The 16,986-nt window shown below is 31.5% G+C and overlaps 2 protein-coding genes across 2 annotated transcripts; both read right to left on the minus strand.

The window, feature by feature from the left end:
• Window positions 1-520: 520 nt before the first annotated feature.
• LOC143192933 (uncharacterized) lies at window positions 521-4,653 on the minus strand. The gene is made up of 5 exons (XM_076398771.1): window positions 4,361-4,653; window positions 4,190-4,313; window positions 3,866-4,012; window positions 849-1,000; window positions 521-795 (listed from the first exon to the last, which is right to left on the minus strand). The coding sequence occupies exons 1-5, from the start codon at window positions 4,621-4,623 to the stop codon at window positions 624-626; spliced, it is 858 nt and encodes a 285-aa protein (XP_076254886.1). The 5' UTR covers window positions 4,624-4,653; the 3' UTR covers window positions 521-623.
• A 3,766-nt stretch (window positions 4,654-8,419) lies between these two features.
• Window positions 8,420-11,150, minus strand: LOC143194165 (uncharacterized). The gene is made up of 5 exons (XM_076400753.1): window positions 10,943-11,150; window positions 10,747-10,870; window positions 9,803-9,949; window positions 8,718-8,869; window positions 8,420-8,663 (listed from the first exon to the last, which is right to left on the minus strand). Exons 1-5 carry the CDS (start codon window positions 11,095-11,097, stop codon window positions 8,489-8,491), a joined length of 753 nt encoding a protein of 250 aa, XP_076256868.1. The 5' UTR covers window positions 11,098-11,150; the 3' UTR covers window positions 8,420-8,488.
• Between the last annotated feature and the right edge of the window lie 5,836 nt (window positions 11,151-16,986).

Genomic DNA, 16,986 nt, shown 5'->3' on the forward strand with positions numbered 1-16,986 from the left:
TTAATATTTTTCAAACCGTGTCTTGGTTTCGTTGATGTTTTTTAAGTTCGTTTAAAAGTAATGCTTAATCAGCATACGAAAATTACTTTTTTTCTGTTGTCAATGGCTCTATTAACATATGGCAGTTGATGGCAACAGTGATACATTTAATGGCACCGTATGGAAAATTCAAAAGGTCACTGACTTCTCGGACTGCCTTCGTATTATTAATGGTACTATTATAATAATCTAGAGATTAAATCTTTGAAATAAAATACTGACGAATTTACATTTCTGAATAATTATAATTGATGATATTGTTATCCAATACCACCAACAAGGTACTAACAATGGCTTTGAAATCGTAGAGTTGCTGAACATCCCTGCCTACTCATTCTACAATAAGACGAAAGTACTAAGAGAAATAAGGCATTCTAAGTTAGTGAAGTAAACATAAATATATATTATAGGCGTAATAATGTAAACTAAAGAATTATGTGCCTTTTCATAAAATTATATTCAAAAATAAAATGACAAGAAGTATGCTTAATATTTTAATTTATCTCGAATCTACAGATATTTTTAAAATTGATTCATTTTCTAGTGATGTTAATTGATATTAATTGGTATATTAATATTGCTATTTAGCTATTTAGAAAACTGTTAATCACATTGACAACTTGTTGCGCTATAGTGTTAACGAATAATTCTACGATTCTGATTAAAGCTGGATGCAATATAGTAGTTACTGCAGATGTGAATGCATTAAGGATCCAGTCTAATATGCCACTTCCTGTAAATATCAGACTAAACTTCCTAAAAATATGTTTAGTAAAGATTACTCAGCTACAACTACAAGTATAACTTACCCTGAATCTCTCAATCTAAACTTGTTAATTAATATCCTGTTGTCGCATGTATTATAGCTAAATTCCATCCCAATTTTAATATCTGAAATTATTCCTTGTACATTTCCGGTGTAAGTTAATAACAGAAATTTTGCCTGGTATTTATAGTTAAACTAAAATAAGCATATTTGTTTATAGTTAATTATTTGTATATGTTAATTCATTTATGGTGGGTTGAGCAAATTTTTAAATTTTTTGTCATGTTTTGAATTAAATCGAATTTATCCATATAAATTTCGAACACTTATCAAAGGTATAATTACGGTTGATCGATAATCCTTGGCCACTTTTTTAGTAAAGCCATAATACTGTCATTGCAAAACTTCAGAGATGTCTGAAAAAATTGATTTCACAAGACTCTCTTTTTTTTGTTCTAGTCTAAAAGCAGATGGTGGAATACATGACGATTACCTGATCGCGGAGACTTGCCCTGGAGTGACAAGTTGGACCGGGTTATATGGGACTGTCTCTGGGCTTACCAATACACTAAATCGAAACCACCTAACAGTTGACCCCTGTAGATCGCTACTGCTACTGAATGAAATTTGGGGATATGGCACCCGCTGATCGGACAGCCGTTATTAGGCACAAGGACCCGGTGATTCTACTGATTCGCGAACTTGAGTTAACACACGACTAGATACTGTCGTATGGGGCCAAAAGTTATTACTACAGCGACGGATGAGGTCGTTTCAGCCTGGAAAAAAGGGGAGGAGGTTAGCGGTCACGCGGTGCTAAGCTCCCAGCATGTCGACCGGCTCACAAATAAGCGCGTTTTCAGAAGAACTTGAGCTGAGTTGTTGTTTGTGGAATGATTGAGATATGAAGTGCTTGATTTCTGGGGTGTCATTTTCCCTATAAAGTTGATTATTTCTGACAGACCATGGAACGTTTAAGATTCTCCTGAGGAGCTTATTTTGGAAAACTTGAAGCCGTTTCAGCTGATTGGGTGTAACAAACTTGAAGTAGATATTAGATCCGTGGAGGAGTATGGACCGAATTAACATCTTATAAAATAAGCATTTGATAGAAATGGGAAGTCTGCTAGATAGGCAGATAAGAGAAGATAGCAAGTTTGCTATTCCCGAACATTCCTGGATTTGGGAATGCCAACCGAACCGTCAGTCGAAGTGGAGACCTAGGTACGTGACGTTATCCAGCCCTGGAATTGTTGCTGTACCGATTTTAAGTTGTGAGACGCGCAGTACATAAAGATTCTTATGGAAAATGATGGCCTGGGTTTTCAGGGGGTTGACTTGTAACCTCTAGAATTTGAAACACTTGACCGCATGACCGAGTTGCTTTTGTAAATGTTCATGAATTGTAACTTCGAACCTGGCGGCCGTGAAGCAGTGTCGTCAGTGTAAAACGACAGATCTGAAATAAAGAGGTTAAATAACGCTGGGGCCAGCGGGGAACCTTGAGGAACGCCAGCATCGATTTATTTTCGACTGAAGAGTGTTTTTCTGATCTTGACCTAGAAAGATTTGTCCGATAAATAGAACTTGATGAGAGAGTTTAGGTCTTTTGAGACTCCTAATCGCAGGCGTTTTGCGATCAAACCGTCGTACCAGATGTTGTCGAAGGCTTTGGTTAGGTCCAGAAGGACTGCTCCAAGCTTTTTACGTTGGTCAAGAGCAAAATGAGTATGTGCGGCCAGACAGGTAGCCTGATAGACGGGATAGATAGATAGGAGATGGGCCTGTAGTCAGATGGAGATGATTTTGTTCCTTTCTTGGGAATAACCGTTATATGTGTGTGTTTCCAAGACGCGGGGAAATGTTGCAGGATCATGATGGAGTTAATGATGTTTGCCACAAGACTCTCTTGAAACCAGCTTTACATCAATGTAACAAATAATCGAAGAGGGTAAGCTCTGGACTTATGGGCTTTTCTGTTGATTAATTTTGACCGTTTGTTAATTGCTTCAATCGCATTTATTATTGACAGTAGGGAACCGAATTAAATGTTCAGTCAAGTTCGAACAGGTCATTATAAACAATTCCATTTAGCCCCATCAAGCCAATATTATTCTTCTCGGGAATTCAACCATGATTCCCTTTAAAAAATCCGTAATTTTTTTTGTCGTATTTCCCCCATTTTTCATCGTAAGTAATCGATCGTTTCAAAAATCGGTCTGCTTCCACTCTGTTTAACAGCGATTTATAAATAGAAAAAAATATATTCAAATAAAGCTTCTTTTTGTATTCACTCTTATAAAACTTTGAATGGCCAATAAATATGTCGGCCTATTTTGATACGTGAAGAATTTGTCGACCAAGAAGAGGTTTATGTTTAAGATCGAAAGTTATGGAACAAAAAATAATTCACTTAAGAACTCTTCACCATAAAGATCACACAAGTCTCTTTGAGTCTATATTACAAGTTTTTTAAATTTGTTTAATATATTAAATACCATATTTTTTTTGAAAAAATTTCAATAAAATGATTCTATTAATATCGTACAGCCTGTCAATCAGTCTGTCAATATGTATTATTATAACCACGACTTTAAATACTTTAATTAAACAAATACAATTTAACTAACTCTATTGTAAATATTCTCTGTTCTTTAGCGAGAAAAACACAAAGAAATTACTAACACCCTTGGTAATTATTCTAGTAATAAATTCTAAGTAATAAATTCTCTAAATTAAATTAAAGTTTTAAAATATAATATTATAAAACGAGAAAATACTTAAAATATGCTTTTGTAAACAGCTTTCAGACATCAAAATAACATATTCCTCATACTGCCTAATGGATGCTTATGGCTTTTGCTTTTCTGTTTTAATTTCTTACACTTAAGTCTCACTCTTTCCCTTTTTTCGATCATAAAATTTGCTGAACAAACTGTTATAGTAATTTTATTATTGTTTTAATGGACATTAAATTTTTTTAAATAAAGATTATGTTTTAAATATTTCTTACGTGCGCTTTTATGTAGAAGCGTAGAAATTACTTCCTGCTATACTTACCAATAATTGATCAAAACTTAATGGCAACTCAATAGAGAAAGACTGCCTTGTTGGAGCATAAGAGATCACAACATCGTCATACCGGTTAATTGAAGATAAATCTTTAAAGTATCCGTCAGTTAGATTAAGTGAACCTGATGGTTTAAGCTGCAAATATATAAAATTATTAAATATTTGCGGTTCACGCAGTTTTATCAATTAACATTGTAATTAACATTGTTTTATTTTGTAATTGTATAAGTTCGACTAAGTTTTTGTGCTACATTTACGGTTTAACTATATTGTGCGATAATTAAATTATTATAATATTTATTTGTACTTTACATTAATGACTCTGTCTTCCAATTCATAAGGATCCAGTCCACTTTTAATAATTATACTTCTCAAATTGTCCAATATTACATCGACTATTTCGTTAATTTCTATATCCAGGGAACCATTTTGGGATCTAAAATAATCGTGTGAACTTAAGTAAAAACAATTTAAGCTACTAACCTGACTGCATTTTGAAGATTTTCTAAATCCGCTATATCAGACCAGTGCTGAATGTCTATTTCCAATTTCTCAAAATTCACAGTAGGCTCATCATAGTCTATGCTGAGCGAGTTCCCCAGGGATAAGCATAAGATTACCGCTGGCAATGCGTAAAGTAACATCATTTTTAATAGACTAATACAAGATGTTGCGTGATGCTTTATAACATTTATATTAATTCGGTTATTACTAAAACTGCTATGATTACGTTGATAGCTAATCATTCAAATTCGCTAACCAATTCATTAACAAGAATTATAAAAAATAAATAAAGACATTTTCAATCAATAATATGGATATAACCGGCTTAATATTTAATACTCTCTGACATACGGATAAATTGGTATTAAAATGTTTTATTAAGTATTTAGTGTAATTTTTTAATTATTTTTATAAGATTTCAATACTATATAAAATGTAGACAAACGTGTGTATTTATTTATTCTTAAATACGTGCAAATTCGCTTTTTCATACGCAAAATGCCGTTTGATTATCATAATTTTTTCTATTTTCTCTAATGCTATGACAGGTTAAAATTGTTAAAATGACAAGCTAAAATCAATATAAATGCTACCAGAGTTATGCAAAAATGGATCTGGATATAAGCTATTTTGCCCTAAAAAGATCGATACTCGTATAGTTAACATAATCCAGGTCATAATTCAAATTCAGTCAGATTTATAAGAGGAAATCATTGAAACATGAAACTCTCGGTTCCGCCAGCATAAAAAGCTGTAGCGAACATTTGAAAGTTGCATTTCATACCAGTATGATGTCTTTTAACACAGGTCCAAATTCACATATTTTTTCTGCTTTAAGTAGTTGAATAAATACCTTATATTTAAATTATTCGAATAATTTGTTATTCAATATATTCTTTCATAATTTTTGTACAAAATATAAAAAATATCAAAAGAGCCACGACAAAATAATTTTTGCTATAAGAAATTATTTTATCTAAAATATTTGCTATAAGAAATAATTAACCTGTGGAGCACTCAACGTCCATTTTTAACATTTATGAGAACAAATACTGCAACGGTATCCATCACACAACAACTCAAGTTTCATTTCGATAGTTTAAAAACGGTAGTTTTAGTGTTAATGACAATTAACAAATCGGATCATCACAAAGTTCAGAGACAACTAGTTGGAAGGAAAAGAAAGACGAAAACCTAGAAGAGTATGGCACAGAACCAGAAATGTTGTACACAAAACAATATTTAATGAATTAGTAATTACACAAATCAAAAAATTAAAGAATATAGACAGAGTTGCTTCGAGAAATATGTAAGTGAATTAAGCCCGAAAGTAGGCAGAGTTTACTCGTTATGGAAAGCAACTCGAAGATTTAAAAAACCTAAATTTAAATTAGAGTATTCCCTATTAAAAATGGTGGAAATAAATGGGTTCAACGCAATGGTGGAATAGTTGTAGTAAAACTTAGCAAACGCAATTCAACTGAGTAATATAGAATCAACAATAAATACAACCCCTGTTTTTCAGCCAGATGTGGTTCCAGTGAAAAGTCCCCGGCCTGACATAGATGGCGCTACTAGAACTAAATCCATATGTTTTTTAGTTAGCTTTAATCATCAAAAGATGCGTGTTTAAATTTGACAGCTATCAGATCATTAGTTTGTGAATTAAAGCTTTTTGAGTGAGGCAATTTTTGTTATTGTGAAAAAAAAATGGATTGCTTTTGAAGGGAAAAATACAGTTGAAGCAAAAACCTGGCTTGATGCCGAGTTTCCGGACACTGCCCCAGGAAAATCAGCCATCAAGGATTGGTATGCTATCCACAAAATGATTTTAAATGACCATAAATTTAGACTGAATGAGCAGACACTCTAAAGATATCAAGTGAACGTCATATCATCCACGAATATTTGGGTATGAGAAAGCTCTGTGCAAAGTGGGTGCCGCGCGAGTTCACTTTTAACAAACAACGACGAGTTGATGATTCGGAGCACTGTTTGAAGATGATCAAGCGTAATTAATCCCGAGTTTTTGGGTCGATATGTGACAATGGATGAAACATGGCTCCATCATTTCCCTCCGAAGTCCATTCTATAGTCATCCGAGTGGACTGCACAGGATGAACCCGCTCCAAAGCGTGGGAGAACGCACCAGTCCTCATCCACTGTATTTTCCAGATCTGGCTCCCAGCGACTATTTTCTGTTCTCAGATCTCAAAAGAATGATCGCTGGGAGGAAATTTTTCTCGATTGAAGTGATGATTGACGAAACTGAGCCCTATTTTGAAGCAAAGGACAAATCATACTTTGATAATATCCTTGAAGGAAATTGTATTGAATAAAAAGAACTAATTTTGCCAAAAAATATGTTTTACTATGGTAGGCCGGGGACTTTTCAGTTGACCTGTTAATTATTATGACAGGTTTATTTCGCGGCTATTTGTGATATCGACCTGACGTGTACAGAATAACAGCGGTTATTGAAAAGGCATTCAAAGAAAATAAATACTGCCCGGAAATATTCCTAGATGTTTCACAAACTTTTGACTGGGTATAGCATTTAGGATTAATTTACAAAATGACAAATTGCTACTGCAGAATTACTATTCACAGCTGAATTGTATATTTTCAAATGAAATTTTATAATCTCGTATAAAGGGGTATGCTCAACACTTACACATATTTCGGCTGCAGTTCCTCATAGTAGCGTCATTGGTATCACTCCTGTATTTGCTCTATACTGCTGATATCTCAATAAAAAAGAAGGAGTACTTGGAAGATTTGCCGATGGCACAGTTATTATGACAAAGGATATATATCTGCCTAAGGCTTTAGAAAAAGTACAAACAGCAGTCAACAAAATATACAAATGGACTAGAGCTTAATAGCTTCAAATGTGTCCATGTTAATTTTGGGTTCTGGCGAATTGGAACAAAACTTAATTATATCACTTGACGGATACCCGATTCCTTAAGCATAATAAACTAAATATCTCGGCATACATCTCGATAATAGAATAATTTTGAAACAACATGTGAGACAACAAGTAGAGCAGATTAATTCAAAGTCAAGCAACTGTACTGGTTAGTCGGAAGATACTCTCAACTTGAACCTGAATCAAAGAGATTGTTTTATCAGTAAATCATAAAACCAATTGGACCTATGGGGTGCAAATATGTGGTTGCGTTGAAAATAAAGCCGAATAGTAATCCAATGCTGCTAAAATAATGTTCTACGATTAATTATCAATGGGTATCGCTATGTAACCAACAAAGCACTGTACGATAACCCGGATATATAAATCAAATGGATATACTAAGTGGTTCAAGATTTCGGCTTAAAACATTGAAGCAATACAGCTACTAGACAACATGCAGGAAATCAGAAGATTGAAGCCAACCAAACCACACGAACTTGTTTAGAGTGTAGTTGTACTCTTAACCTTAGCTTAAGTAGTTTAATTTTTTCTTTAATTTGGAAAATACATACTAATATATTAATCTCACATTGCTTGTGTATTAATGCAAGTACAACAGAACGGTAATAATAAATTAATCTCTAAATTAAGCTTGTACTAACCATATGATGTAATGATTATATATCATATTAATTTTAAAAAGTTCACTTAATATCAGACAAAATAGAAAAGCTCTCTTTGGAATATTGTAACTGTTTATAAAAAGTGGACCTACTATGGCAATAAAAAATGAAGATGTCATGGGCTAGTCATAAATAATCATCTTGTTTAACAAAGTGGAATAGTTCGTACTCTTTAAATGATGAAATTACCATGTAGTGGTTCACTACAAACTGCTTAAACGAACTTAAATCATTGCTGAGATCTTATACCTCACACAGAACATATTGCGTATAATGTCAATCTGCTATAAAATTTCCTGTTGAAAAACATTGAAGTATGAAAATAATTTTAAGAATTTTATGTAATTTTAAACAGGCATATTATAATTAAAGCTTACATGTCAAAAATATTTAGATAGGGAACACATAGGGTCATTTTATTTTAAATAAAATGAAATAATATATCAGGAATATTATTTATTTTTTCATCGATATCTTATAGTTAGAAGCATACATATAAAATCGTCACATTTATATACTATGAATGAAATTGTTTATTATTTCAACGATACTGTCGGCAGCAGTTTTAACGAAAGTTTCTATAACATTTATGATAATTGGTTGTACCACTGCTGCTATAGCATTTGACATAGCATTAACCAACCAGTCAGTTAATTCGTTGCCAGTAAATTCAATAGTGAAATCCCTAAAACAAAATAATATAAAATAGTGGAATATGTTATCATTAATGTTTACATACCCTGTATCCTGCAAACTGAACTTATCTACAGCGAAAGTACTGTTACATGTGTCAAAACTGAAGACCATATCGATTCTAATATCCGATATTTTCCCTTCCACACCACCCTTTATGTTCAGCAAAAGATATTTGGTGTCATAAATGTAAGTGAACTGAAAATAAATCATGATTTATTATAGTATAAAGGATGGTATATAATACATATAGTTCTTCCAATAAATAAATAGATGCTTCAAATAAATATGCCAAATAGAGTTTGTAAAAATGTAAAAGGTTACAAACCGGCAAACCTTGTAAATCATAATTCTAAGTGAATTCAGCATCGATTGCGACGGGCTTACGTTACACATTTTGAAGACGCTCATTGATTGTTTTATTGGATAGACTAAATTTTTATGCTACTGTAATTAAAAAAAAACTCTTGATATAAAACCATGAGAAGAACAAAAAATGTTTTAAAGGCATAAAGTAAATTAAAAAGTATAAATTAAAATAGGCAGGATAGAAGTCTTTACTAAAATTATTTTATGTGCATAAAATATATTAAAATATATAAAATGAAACATCACAACATATGAAAAAATAAATGAAAGATACAAAACTGAAATAACAATCGGATCATTATTATATATTTTTTTGGTAATTTGAAAAATGTAATTAATGAAATCTGAAATATAAAGTATTTACTATTTTGAGTTTTTATTTTTCTGATCCTTAATTAATTTTAATCTTTCCATACGGCTATGAAATAGACAATTGAAAGTGGCCTATAACAGATTATATATTTTTAATATAAGGCGTAATTCGTTATACTGCTTTTGAGACAAGTAAAAATAATTTGTTTATAAATATGCCACGCTTATTAGAATTTTATTGTTTATATCTTAATTAAGATTTTAATTATTAGTCAAGGCGACACCCACTTACAAAATTTTAATCTTTGCAATTATTTTATCATCTAGACTACTAAAAGGGGTTTCTAATCACATCAAAATAAAATAACTTTATATTTATAGATATTACAAATAGCATTTTTATGTACGTATGTTTTAAAAGTTGATTGAATATTGGCTGTTATTACTTACCCCTATTGAATCGAACGATATAGGTAGCGATAAAGACACTTTCTTTTCTGCCGCACTAAGTCTGATAACGACATCATCATATCTATTTATTGTTGATATATTATAAAGCCATCCGTCAGTAAGAGTTACCGTACCTGTTGGTTGTAACTAAAATTACAAAAATATTAATTAGTTTGTTTAACATGATGTATATTAAGACAAAATGCAATGACCCAGCTACGATCGTTGAGAAAAGAAAAATTGACACAAGTTTTCATATTTTGATGACGAACGTAATACATTCATCGTTGGTTCATAACAATCATTCCTTAGTTTTAGGATTTAAACATAATCAAAATCAAAATATGACATTGATTTCTTCTGATTGCAACTATTTTTCGTGGAAAATCTGGCGCGTTAAGTAGAATTGTGGTAAATGAGTGTTTGGTACCAGCAAAATATAATATTCTGTATTATAATTCGAACTCTTTTGCGTTTTTCCTATCATAAAGATTTCTTAATGTTCATAAATTGTAGCTTATGTAGCATAGTATGAGTTATTGCCTAAACACTATTTTATAGACAACCAAAGTTAACTATATTCTTGTGTTCCCAATAATTATTTCTTGTCCCTCGTATTTCAAATGTTTAAAAACAAAATATTTAAAATACATTATTGGAGATTACTTGTCGAAACAACATATTTAGATATATTTTTTATAGCATGAACGTTTGTTTTTAATGGGTTTATCTTGACTAATAAGTTTTCAAGATTTTTATGTTTAAACCTTTAGACTATAAAATGTGGGTCAAAAGGTGTTTCCACAAGATCGAAATAGATGAAGAGTGAGATAATTAACAGACAGATTAATAACCGAGATGGTTGACCTTTATATTGTTCAAGCAACAATACTTTCTCATCCAGTTTGTTTATTTTAAATATAAATAATAGAACAAAAAAATACCTTAATAACTTCATCCTCCAATTTTAAGGGATCAAACCCACTCTTAACTATGATCTTCTGTAGCAACCCAAGAACCAGATCGACAATTACATTAATTCGAATTTCTATGCCGCCCTTCTGAGAACTAAAGGTATAAGGACCATAAAAATTAGTTTTCAAACATTAAACAAGTTTTTGTTAAATTCGAAATACTTACGTAATATTCGGTTTGATAATTTCTAATTCATTTGGACCGATCCATTGTTTTATATTTGAAGCTAGTACTTGGTCAGGAGACTGGAGTGGTTCACTATTCAGTGAGTTTCCATAACATAAACTAAAAGTAACAAGAAGAACGGGTATCAATAGCATTTTGAATACTTCGTATGTGAAGTTCACTCGATCAAAATAACTTGAAATGCTTGTTAGTTTTATTTATAATATATTGATATAAACATGATCGATAGGACTTTAATCCCTGGGGCTAAAAATAAATTAAATTAGTTTAATGATTATTTCTTACTTTTTTAATCTTCTATTTAAGGCTGCAATTAATCATAAGATTTAGTAAAGTAACCGAATAAGTAATCTATAAGTAAATACTACTTTAGAACATTGATATATCAAATTTATTTACGTGGCTGGAAAATACAGCCTAATAGCTCGAAATCTGTCCATGTTAATTTCGTATAGCGGCGAAATCACAAATACCTGATCACTTGAGGGATGCCCAAATCCGCCAGCAGAATTAGCGAAACACTATGGTATCCATTGAGATGGTATATTCAACTAGAAATATATATCGTTAGGCAGAAAACTGAACAGGTACAAAATTGTATTGGTGCTACGTTGAGCTAAGATTAAAGAGATTAATTTATCAATGTATAATGAGGTCTATTTTGAATAATGGGGTACAAATATGGCAAGACATAAAATTAATTAGAAATTCGAAGTTGACAAAACTTCTTCTATTAATTATTGATTCAGTTCTTCTATTAATTACTAATTCAAATAATCCACATAATCGATCTACGAATTTATTCAATATTTCGCTGTAAAACATAAAATAAGGTTGCTACGTTGCAGCAACTATGAGATATTATGTATATTATTTCATGTGTATCATATCATATTAAATGCATTATGGATAATATAAGATTGGTTAATATAGACAGCATTATTTAAGAGAGACTCAACATTGGGGGGATAGCAATATTTGACCAGACGATAGACGACTGGCCATCGTTCAATTACCATTTATTGGCGGCCTGGGACTTCGAGAAACTCCACAAGAAAAGATTTAGGGAGTTTAAATAGCAGCTAATTTATGTCACATTCACGAACGGTGTGGCAGTAACTTGTAAATTACTTGTAAGTCACTCTGAAGTTGGTGCCGAGCTCAAACAATATAAAAATAATAATATAATTATGTGACATATAAAAAAAATTTAATTACTAACAAATCAAATTGTTATAACTGTTTGGGCTCGGCACTGACTTCAAAGTTGTCAGTTGGTAGTAGTTAGAATAATATTGTAATTAAATTAATATGTCTAGGTAGATATTAAGCTAAATTATGTGTATGTAGTGGAAAAGAATTGTGATTCCCCTAGGGAAGAGTGTAAAATCCGACAAGGAAAATGATCCCAGTCACGCCAGTAACCAGGCTGGGTAAGACCGGATCTCTTCTGGGATGATTTCTAAAGTTGGTCACTCGCTAGTCGGTAGGCTTAATGTTGAGGATCGTGATTCGGAGCCCACGTTAAACTGTAGGTCCAGTCCAGATAAAATCATAGTTGGTAAAAGGAGACTAAAAAGATATTTAAAAAAACACGTGTAGTAGATAGGTTAAATAAGATTTTTGTTATTTTTTTTAGTTATTACAACGATTATTATGTAAATATTTTATTTTAAAATGTTTTTTTTTGTGTTAAAAATCTTGAGTTTGATTATATAATTTGTATTTAAATTAAAGCAAAGCTTGTATTTTGCCCAGTTCTACCTCTACAATCCAGCTCTGGCTTCTCGACCGTATGCTGAACTCACATGTTGTCAATAATTCTGTTCTTGAATTTAAGCCAAAAGAGATACCGATCGAAATAACCAACGACTGAAACATAGCAACAGTATTTTGTATTGACTTGAACAAAACAAAGTAAACCGTATGGAGGTTGGAGTCGTCCCCCATATTGCAATTATGTTAACATAGACATGTTTACGAAACATAAACATGACAAGTAAACTGTTATTAAAGAAATATAATGATGTGCTCTTTTATATTATGTTATATCTTTTCCTCTAAATGCCATTAAAAGTTGTGAAAGGGGAAAGCAACTTTATTAAAACCTCTGCAGTTCGAGTATTTAATAAACGGTATCACAACGTATTACAACGTGTTGTCACAATCTTTTGCCGAATTTTTTTGGACGATATATCAATGTTTTTTGGGCCGATATTTTTCGATCAAGAAGTTTTTCAAAAAATTATCGATAGTTGTAAAGTCGAGTATCAAATTTTAGGTTTGTAAATTAAAATATCCATATTAAAAATCTATAGTTTTCGAAGGAGAGTATCTCGTAGGAGGACTTTTGTTTTGGGATTAAACCCCCCTCTTTTCATTAAGTGAACTTTTCGTAGAAAAGTAGGATTGAAGTGAAGAAATACCTATATAGTTAAAATAAATATCAACAATTTTTGTTCGCCGATATATCGATATTTTTTAAAATAACTGAACCCTGGCATCGTTTAAAATTTCATATATTCACTGTGCTTCTTTATATTTTCCATAAAACTAAAAATACTTATTATAATTATATACTAAATTATTATATAATTATTATTATATATATTATAATTATTATATAAATTATAATATACTAAATTATTATAATTATATATTAAACTATTATAATATATACTATATTATAATTATTAACTAAATTATGATTAGATATAAAAAAGTGAAACCTTCGAGTGGTTTGAGCAAAGTCTGGTCTTCAGGATGTAATATAATAATATAACCTATAATTATAACTTATCAAATATTGAGACCTAGTCGTTTATCTTTTTTCAAGTGACATCTCGCGATTTCTGTGTCTATTATCAAGTTTTAACTATCAGTTTATTAATAACGTTGTTAATAGCTTCATGACTGATGGCTCCATCTATTTAGCTTTTCGACATTATATTTCACATGCTAACTAGAAACTCGCACTGGAATAATCAAATTAAAACTACCTATACAATAAACTTTTATTAACATTAAACATTTTATGTTATAAAATCATTAAAATGCAATAAATAAAATAATAATTATGGATACTTATGTACATCTCATTCGGAGTATTGTTATTATCAACACGGCTATCATAATCGAAAGTACCCCTAATAGTACCAGGATAGTTAAACAGAAACAGAATACAGAACTTGAATTGAGACGATCAAGGATAAAATCCTTACGGCCCACTGATCCAACAATAATATCGGCACTACTTGCTTCAAGGGGTATCACTTCTAATATTTGAGTATTATTTAATTCCATATTTTCTTGGTATATTTGATTTATATACGAATATTTTGTAACATATAAAACAGTGACATTTTATTTTTAAATTGTTGCAGTTGTCAAAATATAATATGATTAGCCTGTCTAAATATAAAATATATTTAGAAGGCCCTTTACCATATATACTATAAAACTGTGACTAGTGTTGGAACTATCGACTGTTTCAGTCGCTATTTTGGTTCAACTGACTTTACTACTTTTTACCAGTGACTGTTTCAGTCGACTGTTTTTAGTTGCTATTTTCGGTCCGACTTATTTTCTTACTATTTACTATTTACTATTTTAGTAGTGTTCTTTTAATTACTATTTTTGGTTTTACTAGTTTAATTCGACTGATTTTTAATGTTCTCGCTCTGTCGTCCTAGCCACGACCTTGACAATAATGTACCCAATTTATGCTTACATAGATTTATGTCTATATATATATATATATATATATATATATATATATATATATATATGTATATATATATATATATATATATATATATATGTTATATGATATATATGATATATTGCTTGTAAATAACAATATATTGTATATTAATATAGCAGCATTTCTAACGATATTTTTCAAAATTGTTAATGTAATAGAGTAAAAAGATTAAAATTATGAATGACAAATAGTAAAATACTTTTAACTATTTTTATGACAATAATAGGTAATATTTGGATTACTCTCACGATTTTTGTTAAAAAATAATCCCGTTCAATAATAAATAAAGCATTTACTTTATTTAAAAAAGCTTTAGTAGTTATTGTGCGATCATTTTTAATTATGTCATGAATTATTTTTTTTTCTATGATTAGGTATATGTTTAATTATTATTTAGTATTTATGGTTATTGTACATCTTTAGTTTTTAGATTTTGTTTAAGTTCTATAGTATTGTCTATATTTATTATAGTGTATTATTTGAAAATAACAATTAACATATTAAAGTACGATAAAACATTTGTTGGGCATTATTCCATTCCATCGAAAAATTCCATTCCTTTTTGCAGACCCACTGAACATTCAAATATAAAAGTAATTCTACTTCTTTTAAAATGAAATTATTAATTGCATGTTAATAGTGTTCAGTAATAATTTTTTCCTTTCGATTTTTATCCCCGTCTCGCTTATACTACTGTTGTAATATAGGCACAAATAAAATTAACTCTTTCAAACAATTACAGAGATAATTGTCCTCTCTCACAATTTATACAGAAAATGGTTTGCACATCTTCATCTAACATCACGCATTGAAAAAAAAAACAGTCGAACCGGGCATATTATAGCAGGATATTAAAAAAAGCGATTTTATTGTGATATTAAAATGAAAATGTATTTAAATACTAGTTAACGCCGGCCTGGTGGCGCAGTGGTACAGGCGATGGGATGGTCCTCCTACTGTTGCGATAGCCGCAGGTTTTAATCCTGCTGGGGCATGGTTGTAAATTTATATTTGTGATTGTTTAATATTTGTGAATGTTCTAGAGGCAAGAGTGTAAAATCCGACAAGGAATATGATCCCAGTTACGCCAGTAACCAGGCTGGGTAGACCGGATGTCTTCTAGGATGATTTCTACAGTTGGTCACTCGCCAGTCGGTAGGCTTAATGCTGAGCACCGTGGTTCGGAGCACACATTAAACTTTAGGACCAGTCCAGATAAACCCATAGTTGGTAAGAGGAGACTTTAAAATATATATATAAAACAATACTAGTTAACGTTTAAATAAAACAATCTGTGGAGAAAAGCATGTTATATATTTCAACTATATTAACAGGTCAATTGAAAGTCCCAGGCCTACCATAGTAAAACGCATTTTTTTTGGTAAAATTAGTTTTTTTTTTATTCAACATAATTCCCTTCAAGGGTGATACATTGATTATGGCAACCGTCCAACTTTTCGATACCATTTTTGTAGTACGATTTATCCTTTTCTTCAAAATAGGCCTCAGTTTTGGCGATCACCTCTTCATTCGACGAAAATTTCTTCCCAGTGAGCATTCTTTTGAGATCTGAGAACAGGAAATAGTCACTGGAGGCCAGATCTGGAGAATACCGTGGATGAGGAAGTAATTCGAAGCCCAATTCCTGGATTTTTGCCATCGTTTTTACTGACTTGTGACACGGTGCATTGTCTTGGTGAAGCAAAACTTCCTTTTTCTTCAAATGCAGCCGTTTTTCGGCGATATCGTTATTATTAACGCTATTTAATAGTCGCTGTTGTTGTTTCTTCCCTTTCAAGGTAGTCAATGAAAATAATTCCATTCGCATCCCAAAATACAAACTCCATATCCTTGCCAGCCGACTGTTGCGTGTTCCCATGCTTTGAGCGGGTTCATCGTATGCAGTTCGCTCGGATGTCTGTCGATTGGACTTCGGAGTGAAGTAATGGAGCCATCTTTCATATATTGTCACATATTGACGCAAAAACTCGGATTTATTACGCTTGATTATCTTCAAACACTGCTCCGAATCATCAACTTGTCGTTGTTTTTGGTTAAAAGTAAGCTCGTGCGGCAAGTCGCTCTGTGCAAAGTGACAGAGCTTTCTCATACTCATATATACGTGAACGATATGTATACGTTCACTTGATCTTTAGTCTATGTCTGTGATCATCCGGGCCGAAATTCCGGAAAACCTTCCGATATTTAGATTGAAGCTCATAAGTGATTCTCGTAAGTTTATCAATGACCGCTTAGCATC

The sequence above is a fragment of the Rhynchophorus ferrugineus genome, unplaced genomic scaffold (genome assembly GCF_030347505.1).
Source record: "Rhynchophorus ferrugineus isolate W39M unplaced genomic scaffold, kcgeb_rfMv2 rfM3, whole genome shotgun sequence".
NCBI classification, from domain to species: domain Eukaryota; kingdom Metazoa; phylum Arthropoda; class Insecta; order Coleoptera; family Curculionidae; genus Rhynchophorus; species Rhynchophorus ferrugineus.

What these genes read in the sequence shown, in the direction of transcription:
- LOC143194165 (XM_076400753.1), bottom strand. Translation starts at nt 11,097, where the DNA reads ATGCTATTGATACCCGTTCTTCTTGTTACTTTTAGTTTATGTTATGGA. An exon ending in ATTATCAAACCGAATATTAC is followed by an intron (nt 10,871 to 10,942) that starts GTAAGTATTTCG and finishes TTATACCTTTAG; the next exon opens with TTCTCAGAAGGGCGGCATAG. An exon ending in TATCGTTCGATTCAATAGGG is followed by an intron (nt 8,870 to 9,802) that starts GTAAGTAATAAC and finishes ATTTATTTTCAG; the next exon opens with TTCACTTACATTTATGACAC.
- LOC143192933 (XM_076398771.1), bottom strand. Translation starts at nt 4,623, where the DNA reads ATGATTAGCTATCAACGTAATCATAGCAGTTTTAGTAATAACCGAATT. An exon ending in TGGAAGACAGAGTCATTAAT is followed by an intron (nt 4,013 to 4,189) that starts GTAAAGTACAAA and finishes ATATATTTGCAG; the next exon opens with CTTAAACCATCAGGTTCACT. An exon ending in TAAGTTTTGATCAATTATTG is followed by an intron (nt 1,001 to 3,865) that starts GTAAGTATAGCA and finishes TGCTTATTTTAG; the next exon opens with TTTAACTATAAATACCAGGC.